The sequence below is a fragment of the Camelus ferus genome, chromosome 7 (genome assembly GCF_009834535.1).
Source record: "Camelus ferus isolate YT-003-E chromosome 7, BCGSAC_Cfer_1.0, whole genome shotgun sequence".
In the NCBI taxonomy this organism is placed as follows: Eukaryota; Metazoa; Chordata; class Mammalia; order Artiodactyla; family Camelidae; genus Camelus; species Camelus ferus.
The window spans coordinates 39278847-39301251 of NC_045702.1; the positions used below are offsets into that span (position 1 = coordinate 39278847).

At 37.1% G+C, this 22405-nt stretch overlaps 1 protein-coding gene across 1 annotated transcript; it reads left to right on the top strand.

Annotated features, from left to right (window-relative positions):
- The first annotated feature begins 624 nt into the window (after positions 1-624).
- On the top strand, positions 625-21638 carry KBTBD2 (kelch repeat and BTB domain containing 2). Its single transcript, XM_032483758.1, has 4 exons — positions 625-888; positions 10562-11079; positions 15756-15921; positions 18200-21638. The coding sequence occupies exons 2-4, from the start codon at positions 10910-10912 to the stop codon at positions 19733-19735; spliced, it is 1872 nt and encodes a 623-aa protein (XP_032339649.1). The 5' UTR covers positions 625-888; positions 10562-10909; the 3' UTR covers positions 19736-21638.
- Positions 21639-22405: the final 767 nt, after the last annotated feature.

Consider the following 22405-nt stretch of genomic DNA (forward strand, 5'->3'; position numbering starts at 1 on the left):
AAAAAACAGTCTACGGTATAAAATCTCGTGGTTTGCTGTCCGGATTTCCCAACACTGATCTTCTAGGGCCCCTCTTTCACCAAGCTAGGCCTGAAAGCTCCGCCGCCCGAACCCGCCAGCGACCCAGGACCTTACGTCTCGGGGGGCGGGGGGCGGGGGGGGTGACCCCTCAGCCGCGCACGCGCCCTCTGCGGGCTCTCAGCTGACCTTCCCCGGGAAACCCCTTCAAAAGCGCTTCCCCGTCACCTCGCGCCTCCCTCGCCCTTCCTGCTTTATCCGCTTCCTTCTCGCGCCTGCGCGTACTCAATTGTTTTGGCTTTCCGGTGGGATCCAGCAAAGGAAAAGGGCGGGGAGAGCGAGGGTAAGGGCGGGGCGGGGGGGGTTCTTGAGAACCCGGGAAACTGCAAAACTGACGCCTGTGCTGCTAGGCGCGCGCGAGCGGCGGGAAAGGAAACCTGACGAAGGCTGGCTCACGGTCCGCTGTCCGCGCGTTCCCGGGCCGCGGAAGGGGCCCGCCAAGGGGGCGAGAGCGCGCCGCAGGGGCGGGGCGGGAGCGGCGAGCCGGGCGTCTCGCGGCCCCGGGGCTGACGAGGCGTCGCGGGCGGCGCGGCTCCCGGGGGAGGAGTCTGGCGGTGGTCGGGCCCGGAGGAGCGTGCGGCGGCTCCCAGAGAGGACGCTGCTTTCCGCTCAGGACGGACCGGCCTAGGGAGGGCGCGAGAGGAAACCGGAAGGAAGGGGAGGCTGTGGCGCCAGCCTTCCTCAGAGGGAGGCGGAGGCGAGACCCCGGCCCCGGCCGCGGCGGGAGGGCCACGCCCCCGCCGCCGCGCCCGAGGGGCCCAGTGTCTTCGGAGCCGCGGGCTGCACCGGATCCCAACGCTTGGGACAGAGGTAAGCAACCGTCGCCAGCGCCGGGCGGGAGGAGCCCGGGACGACCTGTGGAGGAACTGAGGGAGGAGGGCCGCAGCGGGAGGGGGTTCGGCCCTTTGTGGCTCGGCAGGCGGGGGGCGGCGGCGGCGGCGGCGGCATCTTTCAAATCGGAAACGCTTCCGCCGCGGGCGGGGGAGGGGCGCGGGCGGCCGGCGCCTCCCTCCGCACCCCGCGGCGGCCCCTCTGCGGCCCGGCGTCCGGCCGGTGCGCGGGGCTGGGGCGGCGGGGCGCGCCGCTCGCGGGGGCGTTTCCGGCCGCGGGTCTCCCGGGCGGCGCCCTGGCCCCGGCTGGCGCCCGCGCTTGCCAAAATCTAGCTGTTTCTCTTAACGACTCGCGACATGTTCGCGAGACGGTGGGCAGAAAGAGGGCAAGCCCTTTGCATTTTTTTCTTTCCCGGTACATCTGAAGTAACTGAGATGTCTAGATTAACAGAGGTCCCGTTGTGATCTACTAATGATTTTAAAAAGAGAGAAGCTGCCCTTTGAAACGGAAAATTGTGAACGTGTTTACTTTAGACTGAGAAATCGCTAACTTACTTGAACTCGACCACCTTCCTCTCCCTGTGAATTGAGAAACCGTGGCATGGAAGAATATCCCTTAGTTTGTTGTAGAGTAGTTATTTTGAATTAACGGCGTTTTTTTCCTGGTTTATTAATCTAAGATCTCTTTTCATAGCTATCTCAAATGGAGAGGAATATACTCCACAGAGCTCTAGAATTGTCCGATGCCACAATGGCCCCTTCAAATAAAAACAGAAGATTCTGAAATATAAAATTAACTATAAAAGAGTATGTTTGTGTGAAATATCTGTCTTCTGTATCAGTTAGCCTTATAAAAACGTAGGTTACAGAACTGGTCATGTGTTGTTGATACATGAATCTGTACGTCTGGCTCAGCATTCAGGCGTCCAGAAACAATCCTATCAGCAATATGGTCTGCTTAAAATTATATTTTCTTCCGCTGAGACAACTAATAGGGTGGAATTAACAGAGTGGGGTTTTTGGTTTTTAACAGGGTGGTTTGTTTTGTTTGTTTTTTTTTTCCTTCCCTCTGTGTTGTGAATTTTTGCCTTAATTTGAGTGGTATGGACTTAAAATCTCGCAATTGTAAGTGACTTTACTTAACCTTTGGTAAGGACTTTCTTCCCTGACGTTTTTTCAGAAGGACTTTTATCTGACGGAAAGTAAATTGAAAAGTCAAACCAGTCAGTTTTCCTGTCTTGATGATGTGGAATTTTGCTAATGTTAAGCTTACTTCTTCACTTTGATCTTTTGTTGGTCTAGTGCTTACTGAAGCTCCTTTAGATTGGGCCCTGAAATTCTCGAAAGATTGTTGTCCTCAGTAAACGCATTATATTTCTGTTGAGCTTGCTTTATATTCATGCCTTTCAACATAGTGCTATTTTCTCTACAGATAGTTTTGTGGGAAGAGTTTTAAGTGCTGTAACTCTTCTTTTTGTTTTCATAAGAATTACCATAAACTGTTAGCTTTGGTTATTCACATGGCCTTTAAGGAGATGGGTGGGACTAGAGGGGTCATAGTACTTTGGTCCACACTTCGCCATAGATTTTCTTCTGGTTGATGGAAATAATGAGCTATTTTATAAAATCCAAACATTGAACCCTGAATGTGTTTAAAGTGGGTGGTAAATTCATAGAAACTTGAATGCAGTCTTAAAAGCCAAAAATCCTTAGTTTTCCGAAAGATTTTATTCATGTATTTAGAAAAGAATTGATTTTCTTCTTGTTCACATTCCTAAGACCAGAAAAAAGGATTGGTTCTGCTGTCATAAAAAATATGAATGAAAATGTCAAAGTCCTTCATTATATCTTAGTCTTATCATTTTCAGTTTTGTGGAATTTGAATAGAGCATGTAATATTTAAATAACTCAGAGCATTAGAAATGATAGATTGATTTCAGGTTAACTTTTTAAATATATGAAGATTACTCCTGGTTCACTTGCCAGAATTTTTCAGTACCTAGATTCCTCTGTATGAGAAGAAGGGATTATTGTAGATTTGGAGAAAAATATAATCATTTAATGAGAGGTGCTTTTTTTTTTTAATTGAGTTATAGTCAATTTACAATGCTGTTCAATTTCCAGTGTAGAGCACAATTTTTCAGTTACACATGAACATACTTACATTCATTGTCGCATTCTTTTTTGCTGTGAGCCACCACAAGATCTTGTATATATTTCCCTATGTTATGAGAGGTGCTTTTAAATTCCCTTTTTTTTCTCAGTTCCACTCCCATACCTCTGACAAGGGGTGACATGTAGTACGTTCCATGGTAGGCGGAGGAGTCTAAGTATTCCTCAGTTTACTTTTTTTTTTTTTTTTTAAAGAAACCGAGAAACTTCAGTAGTCATAATCATTGTTAAGTGGCTATGCCCTTAATGACCTCATGAGTATTTAATATCTGGGAAATGTTTTTGTCTGCTCTTGTGATTGGAAATATCATTGATTGGTGAAAAATGAAATCCCATTGAAAAAGTTAAGGTCAATTTTGTTTTAGTCTATATTTTTCCAGCCTTCTCAAGTCTGTGCAGAACTGAGAGGAGAAAAGAAAAGTGATACCCAAATAAAAGGACATATTACCCTCACATAATTATTCTATCACAGGTGGTGTCTCCTTTATGTTCTTGTTTAATTTTTTAAAAGTGAGATAACTTATTAATCATATTGTAGTACAGAAGCTTATTCCTATGACCTGGATTTACTTAGGAATTACTGAGCATAATTAACTTGATGGAGCTGTGTAGTCTTTTCAGTATGGTTGGAAAGGGGGGGCACAGGGGAATGGACCTATGCTCTGAATTTTATTAGAGTAGGGGAAGCTATACTGAAATTTATCAGAACTTGAGACGCCCTTCAGAAGGCAAGGTGTTTGTTTTTAATTGATGTTTGTCCCAACTCCAAAAAAGTCTGTTTGTGTAGTGGTTGACAATCAATCTGAAGATCAAGTGGTCTTCCAAACATTCTCAGCTGTCAGAGTTGTTTTGATAACTTGAAAGCAAACTTTCTGGCACCAGTATTTTGTCCTCCTTAAGGAAAACCTATCTCCTCATTGAAATGAAGAAAGGCTTGTTTTATGGCTAGTGCCTTCCTGGCTGTCATTTTTCTGCAGGGGCATCAGCCTTCTCAAGGTTAGTCTTTCTTGACTAGTTTGTTTCATGGTTTGTATCATCAAAATACTCCCTGAAATCTTTGAATAAATTTCTCCTGTCTAAAATACCACTCAGGGTGAAAAGAGAACTCTGAGTGTTGAAACCTTGTAATTGGGACCATTAGACCTGTGTAGGTGTGAAGATTCAAAAGTTGGGAAAGTGCTACAAAAAGCTTGACCAGTGAGTGTGTTAATAAAGATAATTAATTTCAGATATTTATGTATTAGTACTATGTGTCAGGCACTGTTCCAAGCTCTTCATAAAACTTATTTAATCCTTAGTCCATTGAGAAGAGTTCTGTTTTTATCCCCCATTTTATAGATGAGGATACTAAAGCACAGAAAGTAAATAACTTGTGAAAGTTCACACAACTAGTAAGTTGCAGCATTGGGATTTCAACCCAAGTAATTTGGCTCCACAGTTGATACTCTTAATTTTTTGGCCATATTTGACATTCAGAATGCCTTGGATTCTTTCCAACCAAAGTTTTTGATCTTCTGTATAGACATTTGTATCACTGGTGATACAGCATCACCTAAATTAATAATATACAACTTGGAAGTGCTTCACACAAATGACCTATAGCCCCCACTGCCCTTCCTCTTTATGATGTTTTGTCCTTACTGTGTAGTTTTTTTGTAGTCCTTGTTTGCAAACTCCTCGCCAGTTTTTTATTCTTCCTCATTTCACATACTCAGGTCAGATAATTGCTGATCAGTCTCATTTTCTTACTCAGTAGTTATTTAATCCTTTATCCTCCAGGTCTTGCCTGTGTAACATTGGAAAAGCTTGTTTTATATATTTTTGTGTTTTTGTAGCTACTCTGTGGAAGGGTACTACAAATGACACATCTGTGGAAATGAAAACTAGATTTCAAAGCCAAATTAGACACATCCCCTCCCCGTAATAAAAACCACTGCCATCAACCTCTAAAACCTGTAGAAGTATTTAGAATTATTTTTCAAAGTTTCAACATTTCATACCTTTTTCCAGTTAATATTGATTCCTGTTCCTCTCATATCGATATTTAGAATCTACAAAATGAATATAAAATTTATTGTTACTATTCTTTAAATTATGCGTATTACAGTAGTATTTACTTTGTGTAAATTTTCTTTACAGAGACACGTTTGGGTATATTTTGGCTTTTGTAGCCTAAGGGCTTAAGCACTTTTTAAAATACTGCTATTTTAGGAAAGTGAAGTGGAGATTTCAGACAACCAACTTAAACTTCTCGAGTACAGCTGACCCTTGAACAGCTTGGGAGTTGGGGTGCCAGCCCTACCAACACTAGAAAATCTGCATGTAACTTATGGTCAGCCCTCCAGATTCCCAGGTCCTCTGTATCCATAATTCCACATCCGCGGATTCAGTCACCTGCAGATCATGTAGTACTGTAGTAGTTACTACTGAAAAAAAAAATGGACCCGTGTAGTTCAAACCCATGTTGTTGAAGGGTTGACTGTACAAGTAATTTGAAAGTTGAGTTTTTCTACATTTCTGGTTTTATGGTGAAAATGAAAGACAAGTTAGCTCTGTCTAAATTTACTTTATAGTCACATTGATTATTCAAGGGAGGAAAACGTATTGAAATAATTTTCCATTAGAGGTATTTGAGATTTTTAAGTAGAATTGTGTGTGTTGCTATGGATTGCTGACTGATTTAATCCTGATAATCATTTAATAATAATGTTTGTTTTGAAACAGTTTTGTGTGATGAATTCACTTGATAGAACCTTGGAGACTTGGGTATCCTAGAGAAAATATATTGGAATCAAAGCTTTTGTTTCTTCCTCTCAATCTCAAATAATTTATAATTTTTCTCATTTTATAGGAAGGTCTTAGATTTAAAGATAAATTGGTCTTTGTTCCCTAATTATTTGCAGTAAGTCAGTTGTTAAAAAGTATAGGAAAGGATCTCATCCTATGTATAGCATTCTAACCTTATTCATTGCTGTTATTCTCTGCCATCAACCAGATCAATCAAAAATGCTGAATTGAGCCCAGAACTTAGGGGAGAAAAAAACATTATGCATAGTTTTTATGTCAAAAATTATTGCACTTTACTAGATTCTGAATTTCATTGTACTGTGTTTGTATGACTCCCATTTAGTTCTTATTGTAGTTGGCTTTTTTCACTGTGGAATAAGTTCTAATGACCAGCTTTAAAATATAGGATCTTTCTGTTAATCTTGAGGTTCCTGGCCCAGAATTAATAGTGATTCCCCAGTCTTTGGCCCTTAGTGCATCTAATGAATCTATATGTTCACTAAATGTCTTTACACAAGCATTGTCTTGTATGTATCTTCTATTTTTCAAATGTATGTAAATATGTTGTAGTTGATTTTTTTAAAAATGTATTTGGCTCTAAAATAGTTTTTTCTCGTTGTGAGTTTTTGTTTTCTCCAGCAGATGATCTTGGAGAGGAATGTCCTTTTATTCTAACCTTAACGAAGGGTACTCACACTAGGTAAAAGAAATAGTGTTTCAAAAGTATACTGAACCTGTAGTAATGGGGAAAGCAGTCCTGTGATTAGGGAAGAAGGGTTAAATTTCAGTTGAAAAGAAAAGTGGAATATAGACAGGTTAGATTAAGAATTATATTCAACTTTCAAACATTTAAGGTTCGTGCTTTTTCCTTGTTTTCGTGATCTAACTGGAAAACATTCTTCTAGGAAAAACATTTTAGTCACTGATTTTTTTTTTTGTAATATTTGATCATGAAGTAGAGATTGGTATGTTTGGCCTGCAGTCTGTTTTTGTAAATAAAGTTTTATTGAAACAGCCATGTCCATTTGTTCACATGTTTACTTTTGCTACTTTTAGGCTACAGCAGAATTAAGCATTTGAGACAGAGACCTTATGGCTTGCAGAGCCTAAAATATTTTGTCTTTGTGATGAGAAAAGAGAGTAGTATAGCTTTTGAAAGTTTGTTTTTTTAAATTAAATAATCATTGCACATACTAATAAAATTCAGAAGGTTTAAATAGATCTTCAGTAAGTTTTTCCTTCTGCATTGTTTGTGACTGTTAGCAATGGGGACAAGTGCCAACTGCCTCTTGCTCATTTTGCTTGTGCTACAGTTGTTCTTATGGTAAAGAATAAAATTTCTTGTATTATGTCTCTGTCAAAAGTTTGGAAATGAAATAACAAGACAACTAGATTTCATTCATTTTCCTGCCTCTTTTTCTTTTTGAGTTTGTCTAGAATAATTGGTTTTTTAAACACCATGTTTTTAAATGATAATCGTGATTTTGGCTGTAGTCCATAGTAAAAGTAAATGCACTTGGTGTTTTGGAGCTTTAGTGGTTGGCAGCTCTCAGTCTGGGTACTTAGAGTACAATGACCAGCACATAGTAAATACTCAGACATTTGTTAAGTTAAATTTAAGTAGCCATTAACTTATAATATAAAATTAAGTAAGCAATTTTATTAATACCTGAAAATTACAGTCTGAGGATGCTAACTTCTACAGACAACAGGAAGTATGACTTTTTTGAAGCTAAGTTTAGATATAACACAGAATTATATATGATACAATATATTTAAAATGGAAATTTGTAGAATGTATCAGATCATTGGTTATTAAGTAATATAGTACAGACTTTGTGAAATGTTTCAGAGTATTTAGGATATTGATTTCAAGTTTTCATTTTTAGGAGAGAAGGAATCTTTTTATGAAAAATAGGTTATGGGCATTTGAAGGTTGTTGGTTGGTATCTTAAACTTAGCAACTTTTCACATTTCTAGTTAGTACATTTTGAAGTCTCTGTTCCCAGAGAAGTGACACTGAATTTTATTTTGACTTGTACTTGACACAGAGCTGTTTAAATTATGTTTACTTACTTAATATGATGTCTGAATAACTTACTTTTTCTGCCTATTTTAAGAGATCAAATAAAAATTACCTGATTAGGAAGAAAATGTACCTTAGATTACAAAGACTAGGGGTGTATAAAGCAGTAACAATGAGGATTACATAAAGTTGGCTCACTGTGTAATTTTCTAAAAGCAGACTTCAATTGTTTTTTTTGTTGTTGTTTTGTTTTGTTTTGTTTTTAACACAATTGTTTTAATACAGTTTCGTGCATATGATAAAAAGAAATCAAATCTAGTAAAACCAAGACATAACAAATTAAATGGGGCTCTAAAAAGTCACTGCAGGGGGAGGGTGTGTACCTCAGTAGTAGAATGCGTGCTTAGCATGCATGAGGTCCTGGGTTCAATCCCTAGTACCTCCCTCCATTAAAACATAAATAAATAAAAAGTCACTGCAAAAAAAATCAGGTCATTGTATACAGTTAAAGAAATGACCAAAATGAGCCTGTACAGCTAGCCTGCAAGGAATTCTGGAGTCTAGCAGTGTGATCTAAATCCATCCTGGCCCTACTCACCAGTTCCTGTCACCTGGTTTAAATATGGATGGGAACGATTTTGGGTCCTTCAGCTGGGGTTAGGACTTTCAGTCTATTAATACACGCATACATTTATGTAAGATAAAATTTTAGAGGTGGAATTGATTGAGATATAAAGCATTTGTATATTATGTCTCTTATAATACTTCACTTACAATTCTGAAATTCGAAAAGCTCTTAAGTTAAAACAATTTTTTTTTTTTTGCAAAACCTGACCTGAAATAACATGAGACTATGCAGAGTATTTTTTTTTATACTTCATATTTCCCTCAGCAAAAATAGTAATATGTTCAATTATGGAGCTCTGTCCCAGACTCTTCGAGTCTTATACATGATAATCACATTACCTCTGTAAAATCTGAAAAATTCTAAATTCCAGAACATAACTAGCTCCAAGAGTTTTGATTAAGGGCTTATAGATACATATGAGTTATACTCCTATGTAAGAATGCTCACTTCCCCCACACTCTCACTATCACTGGTCCTTGCTGCATTGTTAATATGTGAAAACAGCCAGTGATTTTAGGTATTATTAGCCTTGGAGGTTATAGTAGTAAACTTAGATTTGTAGTGTAACTTTCAGATCTGGAGAAGTAAAGTCATTACCTTAAATGACCCAAAGTCTCTGTCTTTGCACCTGTTTTAGTTACTTTCATATAGTTAACTTGGCTGGAAATTTGACAGTCTCTATCAAGTTTGCAGTTCATGTGATAGTATAGTTTGGCAGGAAGTACAATGTGATCTTTTTAACATACGGATGATATTTTTGTGAGAAAAAGTAATAGTGTTTCCATTGATGGTCAAAATATATTTATAGATTTCGTGTCAACAACACGACTTTCTGATTTTGGAACTGAGTCATCTAATTAGAAAATAGGTGACAGTTTTTAACTATTAATAGCATTGTATATTTTTTTCCTGATTTGTAATTCCTTTGCATATGTTGTAAATACTGATTTCTAAATAACATTTTATAGTTAAACTTTAATTCAGCTGGGATTTCTTTTGGTGAATGGTATGTGGTATGAGTAAAACCTAGGTGGTTTTTTTTTCCCCTCAGGTGGGTAACCAGTTGTTCCAACTTTACCTTGTTTATCTTTATCATATCTAATAATGTATTTTTTTTAACTTGGGTGTCTTTTATTTGCTTATTGTATTTATTTTTGTTTACTTGGGTTTAGTGTCAATTTGTAATACGTTTTACTATTTGATAGAGTCATGAGGAAAAACTTGCCCTCCCTCCCCTCAAATACCTTTGCAGGTTTTTTTTCTTGGCAGTTTTTGTGCATTCTTCCAGATGAATCTTCTGCAAATTGGATTTGTATTAAATTTACACATTTTGAGCATTCATATTTGTATAATAAGGAGTCTCCTATGTAGGAATATGTCTCTGTTTTAGCATAGTTTTTGGTTCTGTTTTGTTTTTCGGTAAAATTATATGTTCTTATAAAGATTTCTAGAAAGGAAACACTGTATGGAGAGATTTATTGCACTTACTTCCATCTCAGGATTGAACTGCACATTTTAAAAATACATAGTTTATACTTTGGAAATAATCAAATTGAATCTGTTTATCATATAGTTTAAGTACTTTAAATATAAAGTCTGTGTGAATATATTTAAGTTATATTCCTAAAATGAGAATCCTCTTGCAAGAGAAAGGGGTTTTTTCCTCTTAAATTACAGTCATGTATTGCCACTAAACAAATATTGTAGGAGTTTGGCTTTGCTGGTAATTTAAATTACTTATTGTTAAAGAACTTTAAAAGTATGCTTATTTATGTGCTCCTTATTTTCCAGAATGTTTACATTTTGTATGGAAGGCAAAAAGTTAACTTAAAACTACATGTTAATTTTCTTCAGTCTCTTTTTTATTTTAAGTGTAGTAGACTTTTTAAATGCCCCTTTTCTCATGTTTAATTTTTATGGTAATATCTAAAGTTGAACTTCACATAAATATAGTTCATATTTAAGTCTGTCATTTTAAACCTTGTATTCTAAAAATGTACTGGCCTAGATACTCTAACTGAACTTTTGTTTTCTTTTTAGTTACTCCAGAGGATCCACAGAATGTAGGATGTTGCCACGAAATCTACCTCATGTGTTATTCTCTTTCACTCATGAGCTACACAGCAGTTGCAAATTTGAGCAAGATGTCTGCAGACTGTGTTGAAAAATTCTGAAGAACCTAATTAATACAGGATGACCTAGTAGTAGTGATTCTAAGCCTGTAACAAGATACTATTCGTTAATGAATGTGTCAGTTTGGGTTCTGAATGCTGCAGATAACAGCAAGCAGAGTTTCTCCTTTCTTTATTTCTGAAGCATTCACTTGACCTTCCATCAGTAAGACTGACTTTTCTAATCTGCTCCGGGAGATATTAATGGAATATAGTCATGTCCACTCAAGACGAGAAGCAGATCAATACTGAATATGCTGTATCCTTGTTGGAACAGTTAAAACTGTTTTATGAACAGCAGTTGTTTACTGACATAGTGTTAATTGTTGAGGGCACTGAATTCCCTTGTCATAAGATGGTTCTTGCAACATGTAGCTCTTATTTTAGGTAAGTACTTTAAGTTGGTTTGTAGTTTCAAATGCAAAATGTTAGCTTGTTTTAATCTTTTAATAGGAATTCTTGTATACATTATTCAAAATTTTTAAAAAAATAGATGTCTTACCGTTTTGCTTAAATATTCTATTCAGGGGATGCTTGCCAAATCACCTTGTTGTGTGTATAAGTAAGGGACAGGTGAACATTTTTACAAAAGTTTAAACACAAGAAATTTGTTGAAATTAACTCAGGTAAAGTTTTAATGATGGGGAAGCAAAAAGATACAGAATACTGTATTTTCATTGAAAGAGTAAGGAAAACCAATGCGGTAATTTTCATTTACTCTATAAGATTTTAAAATATTAAACTTAGAAAACAGTCATTGTTTATAAATTTAAGAATTACAGTAAGATTAATAATAACTTTGAGGATAATTGTTGCTGTTTAGACATGTTAAGGACTTATTTCCTTTGCAAAAATGAGTTCCTTTTCTCATTCTTGGTTACTGTTATCATTTGTGATACCGTTTTAGCCTTACCAGACTCTTTGCCAGAGTTAAATAGTTAATAATAAATAACGTTATGCCTCAGAATTTAGTTGATTTAGTTATTTGCTAATTATAAGTAAATAAAGCTGAACTTTACATTTTTACAATCTTTTGGAACTTTTAATCATTTTAAGGTAGGTTTCTCTTTATTAATGTGTTTCATGAGAGAAATAGCATTAAGGTATAGAAATTCCTTTATATAGGTCTCTGCCCTTAGGTTGAATTATTGCTTAATATTTGAAAGGGACAAGGTGAATAAAGAAGAATTAAATGTGGACCACTGTATTCCTACTACGACTCTTAGCTGGCATAAATAGAGATCATCAATGAAAGTTAATTTCTGCTGCTCTTTAGTGGCAGCTACAGACAGGACAGGTTTAATCTTGACTTTTCAAGGCTAGCATACAGAAAGTGTAGAAACTTCACATTCCTCATTGTAACACATCTCATGATGCTTACAGACACTAGGACCCAAATGTCAGTTGCCTTGCTGTGCCTGCTATTTCAGGTTTAGGTGTGGATTTTTCATGCAGATTCAACACTGATTTCTTATCTTAAAAAGTTTAGCATATTTGCAAACAAGCGGTTCTAGAGAATCTAGTGAAACTAGAGGATCCTCAGAATCCTTTTGTGCTCCTACACATAGTGATTCTTAGATTTCAAACCTAGAAATTATGATCCAGCAGGTCTGAGTTAAGAGTTTTAGGATTTGTTTATGTAAAAGCTTCCCAGGTGATTGTGATTTTTTTTGTTTTGTTTTTTTCATATCTTTTGGCTTAGTAGGTGGTGTTAAAATGCAAGGTTATAGATTTAGTCAAACCTGGGCCCATTAGTTCTCCCTTTTTAATGACTATTAATTATAAATTGATTATCCATTATTGGAAAGAGCTTTATGCCTTAGTTGTGGGTTTGTAGATTGATATTTGTAATCACAGAGTAGAATCTTTTCTGGTAATAATCTTCGTAGTCATCTTGTGTAACTTTTAAACCTATGTAGCAGTTCTGTCTACCTGAATTGTCATTAGGTTTATCAGGAAGTAACATGTGGGTTTATGGGCTTGGTGTCTTACCGTTTTTTTCTTCCTCATTAATTTTATTTTTTATTGTATAGATAATACACTATTCTTTAAATTCTCTAGCCATGAGATTATTATTTATCTTTAACTGATTGAGTTGGAATTGGTTTTTCTGAAGACAGAAGTTTAAATATTTCATTAATGTTACAACCTTAAAAACAACCCAGTCTTTTTAAGGCAACCATTATTTTCCTGTCACTAGGTAGTTCTCTTCTTTAGCATCCTTGGTTTTCTGAGAGAATGTATTCTCCTGAAATCAGGTAATAAGAGGTAGAAATAATAGTAAGTAGAAAGAATAATCCAATGCATGTTTGGGATTAAAGCCACCCATCTTTAAAATCCTATCTCTGGGCCAGTTTCATAATCCACAAGATGAAAACACTTGTATATTAATTTTTCCCCCATGTATATCTTTTCTCTGGACTGGGTAGATTATTGTTACTGTATATCCCCACAATAATAACTTGATCGCTTCTCAAGTGTCCTTCACCTGGATTCCACTTTCAGGTTGTAGATTTCAGTATCTTTACATATAATGCTATTATCAATCGTTGCCATTAGAAATTTCGCCTTTTGAACGAGATACGTTCTTCCTTTGTAGTTTGAGTTAGCGGTTCCATCCTAAGAACTTCGAAAATCCAAAGAACCTCTGAAATAGTAGTTTCTACTTCTTAGTAACATACAGTTCATTTTAGACACCAGATGAGGGAATTACTTGAGAACAGCACCTCTTCCACTGTGGTAATTCAGCCTGTTATAATATTATGCAAGTATTTACTCTTTCCTTAAAAAGTCTGTTTAAAATTTCTGTAATAAGGTAGGCTAGGCTTCTACTAATCGTTGGTCTTCAGGAAGCATAGTTCCTTCACAGAAGTCTCTCATTCTGGTATAAGTCATACTCTAGAATAACCGGTCTTGGTAACTTCTGTATAGTCAGCTGTTCCCTTGCCCTACTTCCTCTTCCAAAGTTAACAACCTTCTACTGGAATAGTTACAAAAACTGCATGATCCCTAGATCTTCCGTTTTTACTCAGAGCTTTTTATAGTTCTTTTTCAGGTTGGTTTTGGTTATCTCCCATTCTCCCATGTCAAACAGGTGAAGCTAGCGGCTATGGGTGGTTTTATTAGAGTTTCTTGTCATGTCTTGGATGTTTTTCAAGAACACTTCCTACTACTTGCCATTACTCAGTTGGGTTTGTTTATGGCCATTCTGTCGTCTTTGGCTGGAAGTCATCAACCACCCTAATTGATTGCCACTCATCCATTCCCTAGCTGCCTGAAGTTTAGCTTCTGTTCTTACTGCTCATTCTGAACTACACTAGAAATCACCAGCTACTTCCTAATTGCTTTTGCAGTGTTAGTTACCCTTGACCCTACAGTTATGGACACCTTTCCTTTCTTGCCCTGAGTAGCATTATACTGGCTGGCTTGTCTTTATTTTTCTGATGAATCTTTCTCAACTTTCTGTCATTTTTTTGTCTTTTTTTTTTTTTTTTTCTCCTTTGAATCGAACTCTACCTCAGGTTGGTCATTGGAATTCTGGTTAGGTTTTTCTTTTAGTTTTTTAGTCTCTCTCAGGTAATTTACTTAGTTTTAACACATGTCACTTAAAAGTTTGCTGCATTAATACCTGATCTTCAAAGTTTCAGTAATGTTACTTAACTATTATATAATTTCCATTTGACTCAGCTGCCCTCACTTCAAATTAAATATATCCAAAATTTAACTTACTTTTTCTCAAGATTAACTTTTTTCCTTTACCTTACAATCTCTCTCTCAATCATTAATATTTTTTCAGGCACTTTCTTGAAAATAAACAGATAGCTTTGCTTCTTTCCTTATCTCTATTTCTTACTCCCTATTTTGTTCTATTAACTAGGTTCAGAAAAATCACTAAATCTTGTTGGTTCTTTGTAAAAGCTTTTGTATCCATTTCTATCACCCTAGCTCAAGTGGTTCTTACTTCTAATGTAGATTATTGCAGTAGCTTCATAACCAGTTTTCCTACCGCCAGGCTTTGGCCCTTGATGTCTGTCAGTATGGAGTATTCATCCTAGAATACATTTTATTATGCTAATAAATCCATGCTCAAAACCCTTCAGTGTTCTCCACTGTCTGCAAGAAAAGCTCAGGCTCTTATGACTCATTTTTAAAACCCTCTGTGATCTTTCCAGTGTCCTGCATGAGCCCTTATTATGTTCAGCCATGCCCCTGGAAAAAATGGTGGTTGTGTTCTACGCTGACTCATTGTTTTATCCATTTTAAAGCCTTCCTCATCTTATCCTTGAGGTGCCCGAGCTAGTGGGTGTTGTGATACCCATTTTTGATCACTGCAGGCTTTTGTGTCCTGTGCGTGCAGTGATATTCTTTGCATTTTTTATCTCTCCCCTATATATGGGCATGGGGGAGGGGATTTTACCTTGTATTCTCCAAAACACTAATTGCCTTTCCAGCAGTTTCCTGTATATAGCAAATTTTTAGGAAACTCTACTGTATATTTTTAGAAAATAATTTGAGTAAATGAAACTTTTAACAGCATTATTGAGATCTTATTTACATACCATACAATTAAATGAATTTTAGTATATTTAAAGAGCTGTACAGCCATCTCTACAGTCTACTTTGAAACATTTCCATCACTTTGTGCCCATTTAAGTCACTCACTGTTCTTACCTGCAGCCCTACATAATGATTAATCTCCCTTCTGCTTCTATGTATTTGCTTTTTGGGGACATTTTGTATAAATGGAATCATACAGTATGTGGCTGCTTTCACTGAGCATATTTTTGAGGTCTGTGTTATAGTACATTATCAGTAGAGTTCCTTTTTTATCACTGAATAGTATTCCATTGTATGAATATAAGGAGTAAATTAATTTTGATGTTTTCATTCAGAATGACATAATGGAAGAGTTTGGTATATCTGGCAGTGGATTATACTTTTCTGTTGTCTCCCTCAAAAGCTTTCCCTGTATGTTGTCCATCAGCAAATACTCTGAATAAATAGCCCATGTTGCCTAGTTTTTGTTCTTAGCTCTACATTTGTTTTTCCCCTTTCTACTATAGGGCTATGTTCATGAGTGGACTAAGTGAAAGCAAACAGACACACGTACACCTGAGGAATGTGGATGCAGCCACCTTACAGATAATAATAACATATGCATACACGGGTAACTTGGCAATAAATGACAGCACTGTAGAACAGCTTTATGAAACAGCTTGCTTCCTGCAGGTATGCAGTTTTTTCTCTGGGTTATATGCATTAACTGTGTTTTGTTTTGTTTTGTTTTGTTTTGTTTGAGAAACATTGTTTCATTAGCGATGCCTTATGTCTATAATTTTATTGCAGATTTTGGAAGATTTAAGTTTTCTTAAAATGTGTAAAGGAAAAACAGAATAGGATTTGATCAGCTTGTAAACTTAGTTTTATGATGGGAACCTAGTTAAAAAGACACATGAAATTTTCACGGTAGTTTCATATTCTGCCTAAGGTACCACAGAATTTAGATTTCAAGTAAAAGTAATTTTTAACAGTGTTTATTACATGTAAGTGCTTCAGTTTTTTGGCTAAAAGCTTAGATGTACTAATTTTTGATGGTATTACTTTTCCCAGAAGATAACAAGATTCTTATGGAAATTATCAAACTTAAATATTTATAATAGCCATGAGACCATACTGAGCTATTAAGGAGAAGTATTTAAACTAAAAAGTGATGATTGATATATTTACATATGATAAACAATTTTACTCTGTATTTCCCCTCCAACATAGAAGAATATAAAAATATTTTCAGGGGAAGGTATAGCTCAGTGGTAGAGTTCATGCCTAGCATGCATGAGGTCCTGGGTTCAATTCCCAGCACCTCCATTAAAAATAAATAAATATATAAACCAAATTACCCTCCCCCCCCCATTAAAAAAAACATAAAAATATTTTCCTCACTCCTTTCTCCTGTTTTGGAATAACACTTTGGAGAAACTTTCTGTTTCTGAAATACAAAGGGAGAATCTTCAAACTGTTAAATTTTGGGAGAACAGTTCATGATATCTAGTAGGTACTTGATAAATATGTGCTGAATTATTATGAATGATGCTGGTCAAATGCCAGTATCTGGGTGTAACTCTGGTAACCAGAACTCAGACTGTCCAGGCCTTAAGTAGCTTTCTTCTTTCTTAGTTCTGTACTCTTTTTCTCCCATAAATTGTGCAGTGTCCTGCTGTACCTATAACTCTGAGGAAACTGAGGTCATGGTAGCTTCCCAGTGCCTTAGAATCAAAGACATTCACATCCTAAATCCAAACTTGATAGGGACAAATGCCTACTATAAGCACTGTGTTTCTGTAGCTTGTGTGTTTTCATTACCTTCTTTAAAGCCAGGAACAAAAGCAGGTGTTTTTTTTTAAGAAATGCTAAAAAGTTTGGATTCCAGAACACTGGTACTACAAATAATGACACTTTTCCTTATATTTTTTCTGTCATGTTAATGAAACTGATAGGCATATGCTTGCCCAAGTGCAAAACAGGACTCTGCCTCTTGGACTAGGTTGCCCTGACAAGCCTGGGAATGGGGTATCTTATGGCTACTAACATGGCTTTTAACCACATGAAATGATAATGTTTTTATATGCCAGATTCTGTACTGTTGCTTTATTTAGGTTCTCATCTAATTCTTAAAGTAATCCTTTGTAAGGATTTCCCCATTTTATATAATAGAAAGCTGAGGCTTAGAGAAGTAAAGCTACTGTTTGACAGTGTACAGGTGCTGACTAGCCTGTCCACTTTTTGAGTCTAAGCAGCCTGACTTCCTACCAGAAACTGCTTCTAGTTAATCACTAAGATACTAAATAAGTATAGTAGGTAGCACTTCTGACTCAGCTGAGATTTACTTTTCCTTCTTAAGAAAAAACAAATCTAGGAAACCTTAAGAGTGGCTAAGATGGATCATTTAAATGTACATAACTTGTAACTGTATGTGAATTTATTGTTCCTTCGATTGATTATCTTACTACTCCAGGTAAGAAAGGCAAATAATAAGTATTGTTAGGCATTGTGTATGATACTTTGATTTTATGACTATCTTGTCCAACAAGAGAAAACTGGATTCCAGCTTCTGAACAATAATTATTTCCTGTACTGATTAATTTACATTGTATTTATTTGGTTCTCTCAGTTATGTATTTTCCTAGGCTTTAAAAATTACATAACTGATGCATGAATTTCCTTACCTTTCCCTTATGGCTGTTTAACTTGAAATAGGCTTCTTAAAAAACTATACTACTGACTCCTAAATAGGACAGTTAAGTAGGCCACTGGGTAGGAAGAGGAAATGCAAAACTGTGCAAAGTCTTCTAATTTTATTATTACTGGAAGACATTATCTCTTAGCCCAAACATATGTATTAAAAGTAAAAACTACACTATGGGGATCTGATTAACATAGCTGTATGTTACATAAAAATAAAATGTGTCTGTCCTGTCTTTATCAGCCTTTTTTTCCTTTTCCATTTTAGGTAGAAGATGTGTTACAACGTTGTCGAGAATATTTAATCAAAAAAATAAATGCAGAGAATTGTGTGAGATTATTGAGTTTTGCTGACCTGTTCAGTTGTGAGGAGTTAAAACAAAGTGCTAAAAGGATGGTGGAGCACAAGTTCACTGCTGTGTATCACCAGGAAGCTTTCATGCAGCTGTCACATGACTTACTGATAGACATTCTCAGTAGTGACAATTTAAACGTAGAAAAGGAGGAGACAGTTCGAGAAGCTGCTATGCTATGGCTAGAGTACAACACAGAATCACGGTCCCAGTATTTGTCTTCAGTTCTTAGCCAAATCAGAATTGATGCACTTTCAGAAGTAACACAGAGAGCTTGGTTTCAAGGTCTGCCACCCAATGATAAGTCCGTAGTTGTTCAAGGTCTGTATAAGTCCATGCCCAAGTTTTTCAAACCAAGACTTGGAATGACTAAAGAGGAGATGATGATTTTCATTGAAGCATCTTCAGAAAATCCATGTAGTCTTTATTCTTCTGTCTGTTATAGCCCTCAAGCAGAAAAGGTTTACAAGCTGTGCAGCCCACCAGCTGATTTACATAAGGTTGGGACCGTTGTAACTCCTGATAATGACATCTACATAGCAGGTGGTCAGGTTCCTCTGAAAAACACGAAAACAAATCACAGTAAAACAAGCAAACTTCAGACCGCCTTCAGAACTGTGAACTGCTTTTACTGGTTTGATGCACAGCAGAATACCTGGTTTCCAAAGACCCCAATGCTTTTTGTCCGCATAAAGCCATCTTTGGTTTGCTGTGAAGGCTATATCTATGCAATTGGAGGAGACAGTGTAGGTGGAGAACTTAACCGGAGGACCGTAGAAAGATATGACACTGAGAAGGATGAATGGACAATGGTAAGCCCTCTGCCGTGTGCTTGGCAGTGGAGTGCAGCAGTGGTGGTTCATGACTGCATTTATGTGATGACACTGAACCTCATGTACTGTTATTTTCCAAGGTCTGATTCATGGGTGGAAATGGCCATGAGACAGACTAGCAGGTCTTTTGCTTCAGCTGCAGCTTTTGGTGATAAAATTTTCTATATTGGAGGGTTGCACATTGCTACAAATTCTGGCATAAGACTCCCCTCTGGCACTGTAGATGGGTCTTCAGTAACTGTGGAAATTTATGATGTGAATAAAAATGAGTGGAAAATGGCAGCCAACATCCCTGCTAAGAGGTACTCAGACCCCTGTGTTAGAGCTGTCGTGATCTCAAATTCTCTGTGTGTGTTTATGCGAGAAACCCACTTAAACGAGAGAGCTAAGTATGTCACCTACCAGTATGATCTGGAACTTGACCGGTGGTCTCTGCGGCAGCATATATCTGAACGTGTACTGTGGGACTTAGGGAGAGATTTTCGATGCACCGTGGGGAAACTCTATCCATCCTGCCTTGAAGAATCTCCGTGGAAACCACCAACTTACCTTTTTTCACCAGATGGAACAGAGGAGTTTGAACTGGATGGAGAAATGGTTGCACTACCGCCTGTATAGTTGGAAATTCAGGGAGTGCACACCTGATCTATTGCTTTGTCATTCTGTTTGCTAAATAAGAGAGGCTATGAAAGGACTGAATATGAGTACATAAAAATCTATCTTTGATAAATTTTATTTTTATGCCCTACTTAATATTTGCATCAGTATAATATATATCAGTGAGTCTTACAGAAAGATATGCTTCCATAATATGAAATAATTATCCAGTAATTGAGAAACTTTTATGTGTATCATGAGAGCATAAGAACCTGGATTATCTAACATTGTTAGCCCTGTGTATGTACAGTTCAAAAAGTTCACTTATTAAAGTAGTTTCCTGTTCCTATTGTGGTATATCGCAAATTGTGCTGAGGTTATTTTAGTATATGTATTTCATTCCCGTGCTTCTGTTCTGAAGTCCTGGAATATAGTTTTTTCAGTGTAGGTAACTGAGCTGCACTTAACACTAATGTCCATGTTGGTATAGAAATGTCTAAATCCTATACTATAGTTGAGGAAGATCTTCCATTTTATGGTATTGCACAGGGAAAGTATGACTGCAGGATCAGTCTAACTATACTATTAGGTGCATGTATTCTCTTTTCACTAACTTATATTTGTCTATCTAGAATACAGGTCTTCCAATCAGCTGGTCATTTACCAGGTGTGGACTTAAGTTTCTGGGCTCGCAAGAATTGCTAGTCCCTCATCGTGCGGGTCTGTGTGGAGCTTTGATCAGTAAATGCCTCCACTTTCTGTATTACATTAACATTGGCTCATGCGTATAACTACCTGCTGCTGTTGTATTTCTCCATCTTAAAGATTTAGAGTGGGTTAACCAGGTCATTACATCTTAATTTAATAACAAGCATTACTGTAGAGTGATTGTGTATAGATATCTGTTAGCTGTCAGGGTGTGGGTTTTTTTTTTGTTTTTTTTTTTTTTTTTTTTTTTTAACCTGGTGTGTGTGTGGGGTGGGTAGGATTAGAAAGGTGAACTGTTCAGGAATTCTCTGCACTAACTGTGCAGAAGAGCAGATAACTAGGGCTGCTCTGGCATTAATCCCAGGAACCACTAGCAGTAGCGGGGTGCCGCCAATCTAACATGAGCACAGGTGCTTCATGACAAACATTACTAGCATGTTCAACTGCATAATGTTCTGGCACTGTATTTTGAATGACATTAATTTATTAAATAAATTGTATATATTCAATATCTGTTTTTCTTTTGTGATGGGTTGGTGTAATGATGTGCTTTTTCAGTTTTAATTTTACAGGGTCAGCTTTGTTTGTTACAGGTTATTCAGAATTTTGTTAGAGATTGTATGTCTATTTGTCTGATTTGAACCTTACTATATCAGCATAAATTACAGATCAGTGACAGTGCCTTTAACCCCAGCCGTATATTAGAATCATCTTGGAGTACTTTTAAAAGCTTGGGGTGATGCTTGAGCCTCATCCCCGACAAAGTAAACCACAGTCTGCTCCCTTCAGAGCACTACAGGCAGTTCTTTTGTACAGTCCCACTGAGAACCACTGGTTTAGGCCTTAAATACAAGGATTTGATTCTGGCTTACCAGTCTTCCTAGAGCATACCGCTGATCTGTTTACAAACCGTAACTGCCTCCCACTGCTTATTGAATGAAGTCCAAATTACCCCTAGGCATACTCCTTTAAAATTACATAAAGTCAAAGTCCTGAAAGAAGCCAGGTGAAAAAATACTTTACCTATACAGGTAAGGTATACAGGAGCAAAGACAACTATTATATCCAGCTCCTCTTCAGAAACTAGGCAATCAAGAAGAGAGTGGTATATTTACAGTGTTTAGAGTAAAAGTCTACCAACAGAGAATTCTGTGCCCTGTAAAATTATCCTTCTAAAGTGAAGGAGAAATAAAGACTTTCTTGGCAATACCCTAAACTCCTTTGCCTTATTATCACTATTTTATTTATAACTGTGGCAAAACCTGAATCTTAAATGAATTCAGCTCTGTCTGCCTTATCTAATTACAGTTGGGTTGCTGACAATTGCTACAGAAAGCCACATAATGGCACAGGTTGGTGCCACTATACAATTTGTGGTCACCATCCCCAGCTAAGTCTTCAACATTAACAACCTGTCTTTCATTCTTCAAAACAATTTGAAACCTCTAGTCTCATTAAATCTTCACCTTTCCCAACTCTTCTGTTAGCAGATTACTTCTAAACTATCACCAAATCTATCTGTACCTGTGTCCACACAGGTTCTTCCTCTCCTATTTAAAAAGAAATAGCATGAAGGATCTGTATTTAGAGATACCAACCATCTTAAAAAGTTTGTGCTATGATTCTTCTGGATCCCAAACTTGCTTGAGCACCACAATCACGTCCAGAACTTAAACACAGACTCTTGAGCTCTACCCAAACCTTAAAATTTAAGCAATCTTACTCAGCTGATTTTTTTTTTTTTTTTGAAGTGGACACAGGTTTATTTGGAGATACACTTTCCATCGGCAGAATGCAATCTATCTCAGGTGAGAGCAGCTGTCCCCAGCTGATTCTTGTGAATTGTCATTCCTCTACTGTCTCAGCTGCTTTAATTGCATCCTAGCCTTTAAATATGACTAAACCTTTTCTAAAACAAAAATCTTTCCTTCCTTGGTCCCTTCCCTCTTTCCGCTTCACAAACCTAATTCCTTGCCTGAATTG